This window comes from Orcinus orca, chromosome 19, assembly GCF_937001465.1.
Source record: "Orcinus orca chromosome 19, mOrcOrc1.1, whole genome shotgun sequence".
Lineage (NCBI taxonomy): Eukaryota > Metazoa > Chordata > Mammalia > Artiodactyla > Delphinidae > Orcinus > Orcinus orca.
This window is the reverse complement of record NC_064577.1, coordinates 42,617,074-42,636,568: the sequence shown is the minus strand read 5'-3', so window position 1 is coordinate 42,636,568 and position 19,495 is coordinate 42,617,074. Positions and strand designations below refer to the sequence as shown.

General features: G+C 40.0%; 1 protein-coding gene across 7 annotated transcripts in view; it reads right to left on the bottom strand.

Moving 5' to 3' along the window:
• The window catches only part of FBXL20 (F-box and leucine rich repeat protein 20), a 114,095-nt gene extending 95,556 nt beyond the window's left edge, over nucleotides 1-18,539 (bottom strand). For 2 of the 7 annotated variants that reach the window (XM_004282718.3, XM_004282719.4), the window contains exon 1: nucleotides 17,284-17,577. In XM_004282718.3, coding sequence (XP_004282766.1) covers nucleotides 17,284-17,325 — 42 coding nt within the window. In that variant the 5' untranslated portion in view covers nucleotides 17,326-17,577. The other 5 variants (XM_033410807.2, XM_049702566.1, XM_033410809.2 and 2 more) reach the window with 5 other exon arrangements.
• Nucleotides 18,540-19,495: the final 956 nt, after the last annotated feature.

Sequence of the window (19,495 nt, the reverse complement as noted above, 5' to 3'; positions counted from 1 at the left end):
TATCTGGCACATAGAAAGTGCTCAAATATTTGCTGAATGAATTAATCATTAGAAAATGTAAAAGAAAGAAAGAAAAAGAAAAAAATGTAACAGGAAAAAAAAGCCCATTTGTAATAACTTCAAAAACTATGAAGTTTGCAGAAATAAAAGGAAAACTGTGTAAAATCTTTTTTTTAAATTTATTTATTTATTCATTTTTGGCTGCATTGGGTCCTTGTTGCTGTGTGCGGGCTTTCTCTAGTTGTGGCGAGTGGGGGCTACTCTTAGTTGCAGTGCTCGGGCTTCTCATTGTGGTGGCTTCTCTTGTTGTGGAGCACGGGCTCTAGGCTCGCGGTCTTCAGTAGTTGCAGCACGCGGGCTCTAGAACGTAGGCTCAGTAGTTGTGGTGCACAGGCTTAGTTGCTCCGGGGCATGGGGGATCTTCCCGAACCAGGGCTCAAACCCGTGTTCCCTGCGTTGGCAGGCGGATTCTTAACCACTGCACCACCAGGGAAACCCAAACTGTGTTAAGATCTTAAAGGAAGAACTCCCTATCATATTCTTGAATGGGAAGGAAAATATTATATAAATTCCCTCATATTAATGTATAAAACCAATCAATTAAAATTGTGGTACTGGCGATAAAAAAAAGATGAAAGAAACAGAACACAGTTCAAAACAGACCTTTGAATTCAGTTAATTGGTTTTATGACAGAAATGGCATTTCAAAACCAGTGGGGAGAAGATGAACTATCAATATGTGGGAAAATTCAGTTAAGACTCTCTCTACCTTATATAATAAGCTCTAGGTATGTTAAAAACTTAGATTTTACAAAAATTAATGTAGCAAGATATGGAAGAATATTTATGATCTTGGGATAGGAGACCCTTTTTTAAATAAACACCAAGAAACACTGGACAAGCCCATTCAATGAAAACCTTTGCAAATATATGGGTACACAAAGGGTTAGTATCCAATATATAGAATGCCTAAAGGGATTAAAAAACAAACAAAAAAAGGCACGAACTAATTTTTAAAACTTGACAAAGGATAAAATAAACAAGAAAGAAAAATTTCTTTCTTATGGAAGAAACACATGAGATCAATAAAACATTAAGACTAAAACAAGAAGACACTCAACTTCAGTAGTAATGAGGGAAATACAAAATACAATAAAACACAATTTTCCTTCTATCACTGAAAAACTTTAAAGTTGGGAAATATCACATGTTGGTAAAGATGTGGAGAAACAAGTTCACTCACACACTATGGGCCAAAACATAAATTAGGAAGGCAATTTGACAATATCTGATAAACTTAATAATCATATATTCCCTATAACCCAGAAAACCCTCTTCTTGGTATTTAACATAAAGGAACACTTGCACATATATAAGAACATTCATTGCATTTGTGTTTGTGATGCAAAGGAGAAAACCTAAAGGTTAATTAATAGCTAGCTATACAAACTAGAATATTCATAGAATAGAATATTATGTAACTGTGAAAAGAAATATATCTAACAGACCTCTAAGACATATCGTAGTTAAAATTTCCGAATGCCAGATACAGTATGAGGCAACTTACATAAACACACACACAGAAAACTAAGGCTATGTAAAAGCACAGAAAAAGACTTGCAAGGACACTCATCAAATTTAAAATTGGTCCTTATCTCTCTCTCTTTTTTTTGGTTTCCCCCTTTTTAAATTAATTAATTTTTTATTGAAATATAGTTGATTTACAATGTTGTGTTAGCTACTGCTGTACAGCAATGTGTATATGTTATACATATACACACATTCTTTTTTTTTAATTCTTTTCCATTTTGGTTTATCATAGGATATTGAATATAGTTCTCTGTGCTACACAGTAGGATCTTGTTGTTTATCTGGCCCTTATCTCTTTAGGTGGAGAGGATCAGGATTATGGGCAGTATAAAAAGGAATTATCATACTCAAAATGTTTTAATTTTTAAAGAAAAATGTATCCACATATTTCTTATATAAATTAAAACTTACTATAATTTTTTAAAAGAAGAAAAAAGCGAGTTTCTAAACTGTATGTCCAGCATAATTTTGCTTGATCATAAAATGTGAACATATCCATACATATTAAATAGATAAATAATTTTTAAAAGGATACATATTAAACAGTTAACAATTGTTCTTCTAGAGAACAGAGAGATGGAGGAATTGCTTTTCACTTGAAACTCACTTTAAGGTGCATAGTAAATTATAATTTAACTTCTCTTCCAAGAACAAATACTAAAGCAACAACTTAATTTAACCCCCACTACCAGTCCCAAATTAAATCATAGGCCTATAACTGTCTTATTTTTGCAAAATACAAGTGGGCAGAAGAAAGACACGTCCCTGAAACACATTAAACTGAGAGATCTGAGGCTACTTTAGGACGGCCAAAGCAGATGATGCTAAAACTGACTTTGTCTAAAATAATGGTACACTTCACGGAGATTGCATGCCATTTAATAAGCCATAGTCCAACCCAGCCACAGTAAATAAAAGCTACAAGAAAGTTTACTAGGCTAATTCTTGGTTAAGTTTCACTTAGATTTCAATTTGATCATTTCCTTTTTAGTGCCACTGGCGTTAAGCAAAACAACTACTTACAAATACTATTTGGCTGGCTATGCACCTTCAACCTGAATGCGTATCCAGGCCTAATTCCACAAGAGAAAAACATTATTTCCAATTAAGATAATGTGGAGTGGCATGGACATATATACACTACCAAATGTAAAATAGATAGCTAGTGGGGAAGCAACCGCATAGCACAGGGAGACCAGCTCGGTGCTTTGTGACCACCTAGAGGGGTGGGATAGGGAGGGTGGGAGGGAGATGCCAAGAGGGAGGAGATATGGGGATATATGTACATGTATAGCTGATTCACTCTGCTATAAAGCAGAAACTAACACACCACTGCAAAGCATTTATATCCCAATAAAGATGTTAAAAAAATAAAAAGGATAATGTGGAGCATATATATTCTCCCCTGGTTCCCAGCCTAATGTTGAATTGAATCCTGTAGTTTTTCATTTTGTTAATTCATCTCTGAAACAATATCGTTACTGGAAATACCGACAAGACCCCAGTCACTTGACAACAGCCAGAACATGTAAAGTATAGAAAAATAAAACTGGATCCTAGGTAGGTATATAGTATAGACAAGACTAAAAAGGTAATGTGAATTATCACATATTTCATATAAATATATATTTGATAGCTGTTAGAAGGGTCAGATAGATCTTGGCCATAACTCCAGAACAGCTTGCATTTTATGGATGGGATCATTTTTAATGCAAATTTCAGATTATTTAAATAATTTAAACACTCTAGAAGATGGTAATATTGCTTCTTGGTATTCTTTCTGATATTAAACTTTTTTTATTCTACTAAACCTACTTGATCTTTATCTAGACATGTCTGTTTATTCATAAAATACTATATCCTAAATGTTTACTATTTTTCACTCAACAGTGGTATACTGCTACCTTTCATCTTTAATAATATATTATGATAAATTGAGTAAAATGCTGCCCAGACTTTTACATCAAGCCTAAGAGCAAAACTTGCAAAGAGGCTGAACATGAAGCCTTATAAACTTATATTCAAGATTCTACAAATACTTATTATAAAATTTTTAGTATCTCACTCCTAGTTCTCATGAGGAAGAATTATAGTAAAGAAGGTAATCAAATCAGTTTTATTCAACATATGAATGATACGCTAACAGCTTTTGCTACAAATGTAATTTATTACATAGGTATCTGAAAGGAATTTACAACTTAGCGTGATTTATCCAGAATATTTGTTCATGGCTGTTTAAGAGTTACTTAAGTTGGCTAGTAAGCCAAAGTACAGGTTCAATGCCCATGTTTTGCAGTCCCCACAAAATTAACTTTGCTCAATTCTTTCACCACAAACTCAAGTGTTAATCAACCCTAACCAAACATCTTATAAATACTTGCTATGGATCAAAAGAATAACAATGGGTAAACTGTTCACAACAACCCATTCTCGGGGCTTCCCTGGTGGTGCAGTGGTTAAGAATCCGCCTGCCAATGCAGGGGACATGGGTTCGAGCCCTGGCCTGGGATGATCCCACATGCCACGAAGCAACTAAGCCAATGAGCCACAACCACTGAGCCTGCGCTCCAGGGCTCACGAGCCACAACTACTGAGCCCATGTGCCACAACTACTGAAGCCTGTGCGCCTAGAGCCCGTGCTCCACAACAAGAAAAGCCACTGCAATGAGAAGCCCGCGCACTGCAATGAAGAGTAGCCCCTGCTCGTTGCAACCAGAGAAAGCCCATGCACAGCAACAAAGACCCAACAAAGCCAAAAATAAAAATAAAAAATAATAATTATTATTATTTTTTTTTGCAGTATGCGGGCCTCTCACTGCTGTGGCCTCTCCCGTTGCGGAGCACAGGCTCCGGACGCGCAGGCTCAGCGGCCATGGCTCACGGGCCCAGCCACTCCACACCATGTAGGATCTTCCAGGACTGGGGCACAAACCCGTGTCCCCTGCATCGGCAGGCGGACTCTCAACCACTGCACCACCAGGAAAGCCCAAAAAAAATTTTTAAATAAAATTAAAAAAACAACCCATTCTCAGCTGATTCACTTCACTGTACAGCAGAAACTAACACAACATTGTAAAGCAATTATACTCCAATGAATGAAAGAAAGAAAGAAAGAAAGAAAGAAAGAAAGAAAGAAAGAAAGAAAAAAAGAAAAAGAAAGCAAGCAAGCAAAAAAAAAAAAATTCTCAGTCAGCATGCCCTAGAGGCAAGTATAAGAAACTTCAAGTCAACTGGATTAAAGTTCTGGCTTTTATACTCAGCTATTTAACGTTGGTAAAATAACAGCCTTCCAGAGTATCTGCTTTCCTACCTATAAAATAGCAGAAAAATATCCCCTACCTAACATACAAGATTTTTTTTAAGTTCAAATGAAATCATAAATGGGAACATGTTCTTTAATGTGTAAAACACTATATTAAGTGGTTATTTAAGGCAGTTCAAAATATGTGCCCTACTAAAGGAAGGTTAGCAGGATGCCCTCCATAAATGAGGGTCAGTATTATTCAGTCATTCATAAATTCCTTAACAAAATTTATTCTTTGCTTTAAAAACAAATGGAACAATATGTGTATAACTACCTACTATATAATTAATTCCTGGAATTACTGGTGAAAGTGTTACTTTCCTGTTACTCCTCTTCTAACCCTGTTTAATTTCTGCTTACATCTCTGAGAAATGTCCAGCTTTAGAGAAGAGCAGTTACTCTGATTAGCTCTATCATTAGTAGTCCCACTGTTTTGTTTCCCTAAAGATGTACCAGTAAAACCAAAGAAATTACTAATGAAAACATGCCTCTTTTCCCTTGGTTGTCCCTGGTACAGATAAGTATAAGTAATTCATACCTGTACTTTTTAAAATAAATTTTGGACTTCCCTGGTGGCACAGTGGTTGAGAGTCCACCTGCCAATGCAGGGGACACGGGTTCGAGCCCTGGTCTGGGAAGATCCCACATGCTGCGGAGCAACTAAGCTGGTGCACCACAACTGCTAAGCCTGTGCTCTAGAGCCCACAAGCCACAGCTGCTGAGCCCATGTGCCACAACTACTGACGCCCACGCACCTAAAGTCCATGCTCCGCAACAAGAGAAGCCACTGCAAGGAGAAGCCCACATGTCACAACGAAGAGTAGCCCCCACTCGCCCCAACTAGTGAAAGCCTGCGTGCAGCAAACGAAGACCCAATGCAGCCAAAAATAAATAAATAAATAATAAATTTATTAAAAAAATAAATTCTTACACCTGACAGTAGAGTGCTAATATTTTTTAAAAGCAGCCTCAATGGATTTTTTCTTTTAAAAGCACTAAATAAAATGTAATGCGTTTCATATAAGCAGTATGAGGATCACAGAAAGTGTGAATGCTTTTCATGAAATTGGTTCTTATCACGCTCCCATATAGCTATCACTGCATTTACCAGAACCCACTAAATTATTTTTCTCATGCAGTTTTCTTCTTAACTAGACAACAAACTCCCTGAGGAAAAGACAATGCTTTGGAGCAGCTTTGTACCTCTAACACCTATCAATATCCGACACATATTGGTGCTAAATAAAATCTGAAGAGAACTGAACTATCAATACCATGCCCTGGTTTTCTTTTTCTTTTTAATTTATTTATTTTATTTATTTATTTTTAGCTGTGTTGGGTATTCGTTGCTGCGCGGGGGCTTTCTCTAGTTGCAGCGAGCAGGGGCTACTCTTTGTTGAGGTGCGAGGGCTTCTCACTGCAGTGGCTTCTCTTGTTGCGGAGCACGGGCTCTAGGCATGCAGGCTTCAGTAGTTGTGGCACGCGGGCTCAGTAGTTGTGGCTCACGGGCTCTAGAGCTCAGGCTCAGTAGCTGTGGCACACGGGCTTTGTTGCTCCACGGCATGTGGGATCTTCCCGGACCAGGGCTCGAACCCGTGTCCCCTGCATTGGCAGGCGGATTCTTAACCACTGCACCACCAGGGAAGCCCGCCCTGGTTTTCTATAATGAGATTTTCTGTGCCCCGGACAAGGTCAGATAAGCTTTGGTGAGTTCCCAGACATATTTGTTCTTGGTAGTTTGAGAGGCTGTAGTGTGGTGTGGTGGTTTCATTAGTAAAACTGAATGTATCTGATTCATGTAAAATGTACAAGTTGTAAAAGAACTGTATTTTAGGTGCTATACATTAAATATTGCTCCTGTTTCTAGGGCTGAAACATCTAGGATAGGATATAAACTTACGAAGAGATATCGGTTTTATAATGGCAAATCTATGGTATGTAAATTGATTTCCCAGCTTGCAAATACAAGTTAACTTTGTACTCTTTATCCCAGTGTTTCAAGGGATTAGTACTGTACAACAAACTTCACTGGTGATTCTGATTAGACATTCAGGTTGTTACTTATTTATCTCTACTATGGAATTCAGTTGCCATAAATTAAATTTAGTTTCATTTATTTCTCCTTAATAATACCCATTTAACTCAGGGAGTACTAGAGGTTTTAGGTTTAATCTTTTTTGTTTCTATTGAGGTATAATTGGCATACAACATTATATTAGGTTTAATCTTTAACATTAATCCAGTTTGTATTAAGACAGGGAAATAGATATTGGAAATCTTATTTTAGAGCTGTAAAGACAGAGAAGTAAGTGGTTTTCCCCAGCGTTCAGTTTGAGTTCACCGTACTGTCAACATTAGGCCCCTTGAGTTCTTGATTCCTATAGGCCAAACTTTTCTGTCTGGACCATTTAGGGCCTATAATCCACCTTCTGAGGCAAAAAATCTAAATACAATTTTTCTTTCTTAAGGAACGTGTTGACCTCAGTAAAACTGCATTTTTTGTTGTTGTGTAGATCTAGATTTGGGAAGCTGTTTTTGTATAACTCCAGTCAGCTGTGACTAAGAACACTGAATATAAAGTCCTTTATCTTCCTGAAGTTACCATTCATGATAATGTTAGGAAAGTTACATTATTAAATAAATGCTTTAACTTATCCAAGGATACTTCCAAAATATATCGTTTCCTTCCTACAAACGGGTTGCAGAAGTAAGTTATGATGTGATTTTTGCAACATGAGTGTCTTCAAATGAAGGACATGTAAATAATTTTCCAAATAAACTGATAAGGATGAGTGTGGGGAAAGGGTATTAGCAATGCGGTGCTCTTTTAAAAAAAATAAATGCATCCCTACTTACTTGTCCATGTTCAGTCATGCCATAGCTGTATTTTCTACAAATCAGAGACGGAAGAATGACCAGTTTCTGGGGTAAAAGCTGACTGTTTTAAATGTCAACTTACGATTTAGTTCCAGATTCTCATCTTAGGAGACATATATCCACATTTGCCTAACAATGAATGCAATAATGGTTACAGTATAAACTCCAAATTGAAACACTGTTAATTACTGTTCAACTACATTGGTTAAAATTCATAGATGTTCCTGTTCAATAAACCTGATATATAAAATTGAATCAGATGAAAAGAGATCATTAGTTACATTCTTTCCTTTTAATACACTTTTTCCCAGCCAGGGTTCAAACTCAGACTTCAAAGCTAATGCTCTTAAATAGGTTCTCTCTATATAAATACATAAATTCCATAAATATTAAAAACTGAATCATAACACCCTAAACTCCAGGATATCACACAATCATATCCATTCCTCACTCCCTTGGCAAAGGTCATTTGGACAGATACACCATAGTTGTATATACATATACATGTACATATGGTTTACATGTACTTGTGGTATATACACATACCATACTTTTTGTCTTTTTCTTTTGCCAGTGCCCACCTCCATTTTTATCAAAATTCAGGGCAAAAACAAGCAGGAATCCAAAGCAGAATATAGGTTCAGGTCACAAAAGCTAAGTAAGTGTTTTGTGTTTAACAGCAGTTAAAAACAAAGAAATGTAAGAACACTGGCAATAAATTGAATATCTAATATCTAACTCACAGCAAGTTGGGGGATTTATTTACAGAGAATCACAGAATTTCCATGTGAGAAGGAACCTTAGAGTTCAGATAGTGGGGTCCAGAAAGGCAATTAACCCAAGGTCACATAGATACACACGTGTATGTGTATGTAAAATACATACACGTGTATTTCATAGTTCAGAAGTTACTTCCCCCTGTAAAATCCTAAAGACATCATCTTAACGTTTTCATTTTCTTTTTTTTAAATTAATTGATTTATTTTATCTTATTTTTTGTCTGCATTGCATCTTTGTTGCTGCACATGGGCTTTCTCTAGTCGCAGTGAGCAGGGCTACTCTATCTATCTATCTATCTATCTATCTATCTGTCTATCTATTTATGGCTGTGTTGGGTCTTCGTTTCCGTGCGAGGGCTTTCTCTAGTTGTGGCAAGCGGGGGCCACTCTTCATCGCGGTGCGCAGGCCTCTCACTATCGCGGCCTCTATTGTTGTGGAGCACGGGCTCCAGACGTGCAGGCTCAGTAATTGTGGCTCACGGGCCCAGCCACTCTGCGGCATGTGGGATCCTCCCAGACCAGGGCTCGAACCCGTGTCCCCTGCATTGGTAGGCAGATTCTCAACCACTGCGCCACCAGGGAAGCCCCAGGGCTACTCTTCATTGCGGTGCGCAGGATACTCATTGTGGTGGCTTCTCTTGTTGCAGAGCACAGACTCCAGGCGCGTGGGCTTCAGTGGTTGTGGCACGTGGGCTCAGTAGTAGCTGTGGCTCACGGGCTCTAGAGCACAGGCTCAGTAGTTGTGGCACACGGGTTTAGTTGCTCTGCATCATGTGGGATCTTCCCAGACCAGGGCTCGAACCCGTGTCCCCTGCACTGGCAGGTGGATTCTTAACCACTGCGCCACCAGGGAAGTCCCATCTTAATGTTTCCATCCTCTCCTTACTCAAATTAATTTCAAAATTAGAACATTAAAGTACACAGATGATCTAGTTCAAAAAATAAGATGACAAAAAAATGGATAACATATTCTAACAAAAAACTCTGGAAAACCTTGCAGCTAACATTTATAGTTAATATTAAATTGTTAATTTTCTCTTTTTTTTAACATCTTTATTGGAGTATAATTGCTTTACACTGTTCCGTTAGTTTCTGCTTTATAACAAAGTGAATCAGCTATACGTATACATATATCCCCATATCCCCTCCCTCTTGTGTCTCCCTCCCACCCTCCCTATCCCACCCCTCTAGGTGCTCTCAGGGAGCTGGTCTCCCTGTGCTATGCGGCTGCTTCCTACTAGCTATCTATTTTACATTTGGTAGTGTATATATGTCAATGCCATTCTCTCACTTCGTCCCAGCTTACCCTTCCCCCTCCCTGTGTCCTCAAGTCCATTCTCTATGTCTGCATCTTTATTCCTGTCCTGCCCCTAGGTTCTTCAGAAATATTTTTTTTTAACTGTTAATTTTCAAGGAACTGCAAATCCCTTCTCTTTTTTTTCCCTTCACCCCACCCACCTCAAAAAAGGAAAAAAGAAAACAAAGAACAAAACAAATCTGGCTCTTCGCTGGTAACTGCAATTCAGGATACAGGCAGTTGGCGATGACCTTTCCAGGGCCTAAACTGTCAACCAAGGATGACAGAAGCATAAAAGAAGAGGTACTCTACATTTAAAAACCTGCCCTAATCTAGAAATTTACTGCTTTCTTTTTGCCTGTCCCTCCTGCCACATAAATACCTTCATACTGCATATAGTAAAAAAAAAAAAAAAAAAAAGTACTCAGAATAGCTATACCTATGGCATATTCTTATTATTGTAAATTGTAGTAAAACTGAGAATGTTTTTCCATTTTTTACTTTTGAATGATCATGAAGAGTTAGTATATGCACCCCTTGTTGTTCTAACCCATTCTGAAAGTACAACTCTTTTCATGTCAGCAAAGATCTCCCACTTTCTCAGTCCCCGAGATATCTATTTCTTCTTGGTGGGAAAAAAAAAAACAAAGAAACCCTTAGCTACAAATTCTAAGATAGGGAATAAACCACAGTCTGACTCTGAATTCTTGAGTTTTGTCTGTGCATGTACCCATAATTATCCACTCTTGTTAAAATATAATTAATTTATAACTCTTTAAGTCATGTAGGAAATATTATATAAAAATAAAGTAGCAGAATAAATCAAAAATAAATAAATAAATGATCGTGAAATTATACCTGCCTGCATCCTTCAGTTAATCAGAAAGTTACACTCACCAACAAATATCACAATAGCTTTTACATTTGATTATATAAAACTGGGCAGGCATTCGATATATTGCCAACCTTCACCTCCTTGTTACTAGATATGATTTCTGTCTTAGCACCAAAGTAATGCATAAAATCAATTTACTATTTACTTTCAGTGTTCTATTTCCCTTTTTTTACTTTTTACTAGAAATTCCTGGGATCAAGGATAAAAATGACAGAAGACATTGCCAATATATGTTTCATAACTGACTAAACCCTTGTCTACCATGTTTTAATAGGTGACTTTTACCTCAGAGCAACTTAGAAGACAGCAAAATGGATTAAATTACTTACATTTCCACCTGCTTACAACTGTCAGATATGAGGCTTATTAAAGCCAACAGAATATCATAAAATCAAATTGGAGGAAATATGATTCGGGAATAAATAGGTTACTTACCTATAGCTTTAAATCACATGCCTGCTAAATCGTTACTCGATATGTGCTGAAAATAACTAGCCAGCAAAGCCATTCTTTTAACAGAAATAGTCTTCAAAAGCTAATGCAAATCTGTTTTGGATTTATTACCTTTGAATACATACCTTTCTTTTTAAAGTTATATAATAAAGCAACATGAATCAAGCATAAATACTACTGCATAGTTCAATACCACCACCTACTGTAGTTGCTATTAAGTTAAAATCTTTTTATCAAATGGGTTCAAGTGCATTAAGACATAAAACTATAAAACCACAGGTGGATGCCTTCATTTTTCTGAGGCAATTTTTGGGTAGGGGTCTGATCTAAGAATTCACTAAGTCTGGGATATTAAATAGGAAAACAGTGTAAAGACAACTGCACAAGCAGCTAAATTTGGTCAGTTTAAGGGCATTCTTTCTTCTTCCTCCCTCCCTTGGATTTTCCTGGTGTAACGGAATATTTTATTTTGGACATCTAAAAATACCCTTGCAAGACCACAATATTAGTTAGATTACTGAAATTTTTAATTTAGTTTCCAATCTGTCACCAGTTGGGAAACAGTAATCTAAGGGCTAGCAATAACAAAAGTACTCATTAATTTAGAAGAAATATGAGACCAAAATTTCAAAAGAGGCAACTCTGAGGATGAAAATTGAAGGATTTTTTAAAATTAAGATTAAAAAACACCACCAATACTAACAGCTAAAACTGACAAAAGGCCTAGAACATGAAGACATGACTTTAAAAGTGTGGATACTTCTAACAGAAATACTGCTTTAATGAATGAAAATCTTCAATGTAGAAACAGATTACATCGGGGCTGCCCTGGTGGCACAGTGCTTGAGAATCCGCCTGCCAATGCAGGGGACACGGGTTTGAGCCCTGGTCTGGGAAGATCCCACACGCCGCAGAGCAACTAAGCCCGTGTGCCACAACTGCTGAGCCTGTGCTCTAGAGCCCGTGAGCCACAACTACTGAGCCCACGTGCCACAACTACTGAAGCCCGTGCGCCTAGAGCCCATGCTCCGCGATGAGAAGCCACCGCAATGAGAAGCCCGCGCACCACAACGAAGAGTAGCCCCTGCCCGCCGCAACTAGGGAAAGCCCGCACGCAGCAGCGAAGACCCAACACAGCCAAAAATGAATAAATAAGATAAATAAATTTATTTTTTAAAAAAGAAATAGATCACATCTTATAACTAGGATTAAATATCAACAATACATCTTGTGAAGTTTTTGCCAAGTTAAAAAAATTTAATGACTTAATGGAAAGCATAATTTTCAATACATAACTGTTTATCTTATATATACTGTAGCAAGACACAAACATATGTTTATTTTAAATAATGAATGACTACAATATAAGTACATGATACAGTGTACTGTGCTTCAAAAGGACCCATGATTATACAATAAAGAAATATCAGTAACATTATTCAAAAAAGGACAGATTGTCTGAATGGGCCTAAAAAGCCCAGACTTTTAATTTGGATTTTCTATAGTAATGTTAGATAATTGCTTTCAAACCAATCTCTAAAGCATTAAAAACAAAATTCCTTAGTTTTACTAGTACTCTTTCCCATTGCAAGGCCTTTCAAATAGAGTGACACAAATGACTCTCACCCACTGGAAAATATAACATTTTCCACATGCACCAACTTGGAAAATATGGTTATTTACTATGCAGAATGTTCTTTAGGTTAGAAGATAAAACCTTAAGGGAGAAAAAGGGTCATTACTGCAGTCTTAACTGTACTGTGTGACTGAGCCTACAAACTTTAACAAAATACTGGAGTGGCTATTTCAGAAGAAAGGACCAAGGTCGGCTTTTATTCAAAAATTACAGATTCATAGGATCTGGAACAAAAGGAACCTTAATAATTGATTCTAACTCCCTTTTCTTACAGAAGAGGTAAATGACCAAACCAGAGAAGTGAAAAGAGATGACCAAAGCTACAGTTAGTTGGTGACAAAAATCAAGGTTATCTAATATCCAGTTCTCTTAACTCCCAAAGCAGTATTTTCTTTCTGCCACAGAACAGTTTATGATTTTTCTTATTTTGGACAAATTGAAGCAATAAAATGAAGCAGGTAAAGAAATATTACAACCTAATCATACAAACTGCAGTATTACAGATTTATCAGAGAGGCAGTGAGGTATAATGAAAAACAATAATGAACAGGGATTCAAAATACCCAAATTGGAACTCATCACTTCCTAGCTATGTGAGTCTTAACATCTCCGGGGACTGATTAAACTGTAAAATGGTATGTGAATGTCAGTGAATGTTACCACTATAACTTTTTTTTTTAAGTTATACTTTTTAATAAACCCAAATAAGAATTTTTTCCTCCAATAATACTACATTCTCATAATGGAGCTACTAAGAGTATGACAAGTGGAGAGTCCTAACTGAAAAAAATCTAAACTTGGATTCAAGGGCTAGCTTAGATATTTACACATGTCTGTCATTAATTTCACTATGTTAAGATAGCATTGGCTACAGCACTTAAAAAGAAGGATAGCTGTATTCTCTCGATAGCAAAAGCAAAATAAAATATACTGGATGAAGAACTTTAGGAAAGCTCTTTTCCACACATTTTATGGGCTTTTATACTATGTTATGCTAAAAACAGAGCAGAATGATAGAGTGGAGTAAAAAAAAAATTGCAGATTGGAATCTTGGCTCCCAAAAATACTAGCTGTGCAACTTGAATACTTCTTGGGCCCTAGCTTTCCTCAAAAGAGAATTGTGAGAATTAGAAGTAACCAAGGTAAGACATCTAGCTCAGTGCACCTGGCATACAGGACATATTTAATAATCATTATTAAATTTGAAAGGAAATTATCAAAATTTGCCACAAAACAAAGTGTACTGCAAGTAATATAAAAGTATCTGGGGCTTCCCTGGTGGCGCAGTGGTTGAGAGTCCACCTGCCGATGCAGGGGACACGGGTTCGTGCCCTGGTCCTGGAGGATCCCACATGCCGTGGAGCGGCTGGGCCTGTGAGCCATGGCTGCTGAGCCTGCGCGTCCGGAGCCTGTGCTCCGCAACGGAAGAGGCCACAACAGTGAGAGGCCCGCGTACCAAAGAAAAAAAAAAAAAAAGGATTTTAATGAATTTCAATTAGAAGACTAAGACAATTCAGTACGCATTATGTTAACTTATAAGGGTTATTATAGTACAGATTTAATGCCAAAGTGATACAGCAAAGAACAACAATAATTTTCACACCTCCATATCTTTTTTTAAACTCTTTTATCCAACAGTCATCTACTTGGCTATTCTACAGGATACTACATAGCTGCCTAACAGATACTCTTCTCCCTTGATTTTAACTTAAAAATTTTTTTTTCTACAACTCTACCACTGAGTGTGAGATTTAAAGTGTGTGGCCTTCACTTACAACATCCAAAAGCATAATACACAGAATATTCCCTAAAAAAGGTTTTAAAGAATTAAATAAAAAACAATAAGCTTTAGTTATCTTCTGCCCAGAAAAAAAAATGTGGCCAAGAAAACAATCTTTCACTTTTTGTATTAACCATAACTAATTTGAAATTAGTTGTTATATATTTGCTATAGAAATTTCCCGCACTCACAAAAATTTTCAGAGCTATCTGCTTACAATCATAAAATTATCAGTCCTTTAAAAACCTGTGATTTTTGAGAATTAAAAAAATAATGTAAATATTTTAGATATGAAAAGGCTGCTTCATCTTATCTACATCTTTTATCCATTGAAAGTAAACATTTAAAATGTTTTCAACGAATTAGCAAGGTTTATTACTTCATGAGAGACCAAAGTTTATTGCTTTATTACCTGTAAATTAGGTCATTAAGGGGTAAATGACTTTAAGAAACATCAGACAATGAAACTCATTAACACATATCATTTCCAGTCCCTTCTCATTTTTATTTCAGCATGAACACTTCACTTCATAATAAGAGTAGCCTTTTGTTTACAAATAAACACTGCAGAAGAAGGAGTTTTCCCTCCCTTTTTATCTTAGACATGTTAAGAAAACTTTAGTTGTACCAATCAAGGTAAACAGACATGCTTGCAGGACTTCCCAGGCAGCACAGCAGTTAAGAACCCGCCTGCCAATTCAGGGGACATGGGTTCAAGCCCTGGTCCAGGAAAATCCCACATGCTGCGGAGCAACTAAGCCTGTGCGCCAGAACTAGCCGGTGTGCTGCAACTACTGAAGCCCACGTGCCTAGACCCCGTGCTCTGCAACAAGACAAGAAACCACAATGAGAAGCCTGCGCAGCACAATGAAGAGTAGCCCCCGCTCGCCGCAACTAGAGAAAGCCCGCGCACAGCAACTAAGACCCAGCGCAGGCAAAAATAAAAATAAATTAAAAATAAATAAGTTTATTTTAAAGACCCAGACATGCTCAAGAAAGCAATACATTCTCTTATTATTTTAGTACCACCAGTACAGATAAACTACAAATTAAAATATAAGATAATTACAAAAACAGGATATAGCAATGCATTTTTAAAGCACAAACTACAAAGAACTCTTTCCAACAATTACTCACACAACCTAAAAGTGAATAGCAAAATGATAAAGAGCTGACTGTAATGGCAAAAGGCCACCCTCCACTCAATTCTTCAGCATTTGGGTTTCCCTTTGAAGATTTCTGTTAAGTGCTAAATATCTATTCAGTAATTTTAATGGCAGTCTGGACTTTTACAGTAGTACTGAATAGGAAACCATCATAAATTAAGTTTACTGGGTCTCTCTACACTAGGGCAACATAAAATTCTATTAAACACCAAAACATATCTACTATAATAATTCCTTCCCATGATGAAGGTAAATATGAAGACTCTAAGGAGACCAATTCCTTGATTTTTCTCCACTCCTGGCCTGCAACAGTAACACTGTAGCTCTGCAGTTAAACTCTCCCCAACACTCCCTGTCTTGATCTTTATGGGCAAATTAAAATATTTTTCCCATAAGCATAAAAAGAAATCAAGGAATAGACTAAACTGAAGACCTTGGGTAACAATTTCATCCTCTGCAACTAGTTGGCAAGCTTCCTGAAACTTCTGTCTCACCGTCTTACAATTTCATCCTTCAAATGGAAATGAAGAAAAACACCAAGTGAGATGTACACTGAGCTGTGAGTGATCCCAGGTCAGCCTGATTCTCTGCCAAAAAAGGCCAGGCAACATTTACTCTTCTTGCTGTAGTTTCTTTCTCTTTCTTATCCCCTCAAAACACCTTCCTGTATATTACTATACTACTGTAATTCACCTGTAGCTACGATACTTCACTTCCCAAAGGAACCACTTCCTGACACTGACTACTCTCTAAAGACGCTTTCGGATGTTTTATTTCCTCACCCATTCCTTAATTCCATTACTATAAACCTCTCTCGCCAGAGGTGGAGTTCTTAGAGACAAAGAGACTTGAATGGATTTTAAGTCTCTCAGACCTTCGTCCCAACCTCAAAGCCTGTACACGTCTAAGAGTTCCCAGAAACAATGAGCTACAAAAGTACAGACTAAACGGGAAAGAAGAGGAAGTATCAGAACAATACCCAAAGCAAACAGCACCGAAAACTCGTGGTCGTCTCTATCATCTCAGTCTACCACCCCCACTTCCCTAGTTTAACCAAGGTCTCTCAAACTCGGAGAAAAGCCCCCTAGCCCATAATTTCCCCCTCGCTTCACGAAGAAAGTGGCAGAAAGAAAAGAAGCTAGCTCCCTCCGGTCGATCGGAGCTGTGATGCTTTTTCTGCCGGGTGAAGGGAGGCAAGCCAAGGGTTGTGTAAAGAATGGAAAGCTGAGTGATACTGGGGGGAGGGGGAATTAGGGCGCCAGAGCTAATCCCCCGCCGGGGCCCCGCTGGTGGAAGAGGCAAGAGGCGACCGGTCGGGAGGAAGAGGGAAGCCGGGCTGCACTGGGCTTTCGGGTCGCGAAAAGGGGGAGAGAAGTCTGGCAGTCCTAGAGGCCGGGGGGTGACGGCGCCAGACAAGGGAGGAGGCTCAGTGCGGAGCGAATTTTTCGGGGCACGAGAGAGGGAATCGCCTTCCTCCCGCCACCCTAGCCCCCTCCAAGCGCACACCTCAAACCTGCTCTTGGTCACTCCGTTCACGTCCCTCCTCATGGGGCCGGCGGGTGCGGCCGGGGCCGGGCGCTGCGGCGTGCGGAGTGCAAAGACTGGGGGCCCCGGGCAGGCCCGTGAGTTCCGGCACCGAGAGGAGGCAGAGGAGCTGCGGGCAGGGGCCGTCGGCGGGGAGGAGAGACCTCGCGACTCCGGCAGGGCCTCCTCCACCTCCCGCGGTGTGGCGACGACTGCTCGTCGCTAGCTCTTCTCTCTCCTCAGCCTCAACTTCAACCCAAAACAAAAACACTCCCCACCTACCAGCAACGCCGCTCCTCATTGGGCAGAGCCGCCCGGGCCTCGGAACTGCGTGGGGAGGGGGAGGAGGAGGAGCGCGCGGCGGTGGCGGCGGCGGCGGCGGCGGCGGCGCAGGACCACCCCTCCCCCACCCCCGGGTGCAGCCGGCGACCATCAGCCCGGGAGCAGCCGGAGCGCGGCGGCGGCGGCGGCGGCGGCGGCGGCGGCGGCGGCGGCGGCGGCGGCGGCGGCGGCGGCACGAGCCCGCTCTCGCCTCCAAGGCAGGAAAGCCCACCGCGAGAAGGAGAGGCAGGGAAGTGCCTATGTGTCTGTGTGTATTTATGTATGGGAGGGGCTGTGGGGCGGATGCGAGTGCGCGCGTGCTCGCCGACCGGTGAGAGAAGAGAAAGCAGGACAACTGCACACAGCACCCGAGCCCACTCTCCTCTCCTCCGCGGGCAAACAGCACGCACCAACTCACTAAGCACTTGAGCTGTCTGTCTTGTCCTCCCAGCCCCCTAAGTCTTGTCGCTTCCCCGATAGCCTGTGCTGGCGCACATGTCCTTCCCAGCCACCCAACTCCCTTCCCCTATCACTCACTGTCGCCTTGAACCCAAAGTGCAGCAGGCGGTCCCTACTCGGAGCCATTTTCCTCGTCTCTGGTTGTCTCTAGATTGGGGCAGTGCTGCTGCCGCCGCCGCCGCCGCCGTTGCTGCCGCCTCCCCCGCCCCCGTGAATTGCATTACCGGGTGTTGCAGGGAGGCTTGGGGGGCCGCTGCGGAGCGTGGATCTTCCTGTGCATGGATCAGGAGGACAGAGGGACAATTGTGCTGCCCTCTGCTCCGGGGACGTGCGGCAAGGCGCACCTCGTGCCTTGGGGTCAGGGGGTGCAGTGCAGGAGCTGGGCGACCATTCCTTTAGCCGGGGGAGGGGCGCGCTTTGGTGGAGGTGGGGGCGGGTGAGGCAGAAAGGCCTCGGCTTCACCCGCTCCTCCGCCGCCCGACCGCCGCAGGCACCCAATGGGCTCTAGTGCCTACCCGCCCTCCAATCAGGGCTCTGGTTGGTGAGAACCTGATCCTGACGCCACTTTGGCGGGAGAAACAAGCGTGTCTGAAGGAGCAGGCGGGGGCGCTTGCCCAGCCGTAACATTCATTATGACTCTTTCTATAGAAGCTAGATTGTGTCATATTTTAGCAACCCCAGCCCTCAAGGTCTCAAAACTTATGATCTAATTTCTATGAATTAACGAATAAGAGTTTACCCTTAGAGCGACAAACTACAGAATTGTATCCCAAAGATAAAGTATTAGAAACTATCATAAATTCTAGCAGTCCTGGCTGGACCACTTCTAACTGTATTACAAAGTAGATGAGTTTGTCTTCTTACCTCTTTTCACTTGCACATTCAGTGACTGGCTTATTAGGAATGTCTGATTAAGAGATGAGCTTATTTAAGAGCAACTAGTGCTGGAGATCTTTTAAAATAGGCATATTTTTGCTGGAAGGCTTATGAACCAACTCTTCAAGAACTTCTTAAATTTTTTTTATCCTAGAAAGGGCTTCCTAAGCAAGGAACCCAGCTTCAGAAACTCATTCTCAGGCCCACAAAGCCAGGTCTAGATGTTACAGCCTCCTCCCGTCCCAGATACTTTTACTGTTATTGCTTCAGTTCAGTCAAATAAGAACAGCATTTTAGTTGCATCTCATCTAAGAGCAGTTTTCTCCCAGCAAGCACTGCTGATGAATTTAGTGACGAAGGCCTGCAAAAGTTAGTAAAACTGGCTTGAGCAGATAAATCAGATGAAAACTTTCACGGGTCTGTTTCCCTAATTTCAATTATACTTTCCAGTTAATTTCAAGTAATACTCAGCAAAGACTTTTACTTTGTTAGTTAAAATTTTTTGACTGGACTTTTAAAAAGCTGAATAAACAAAAAT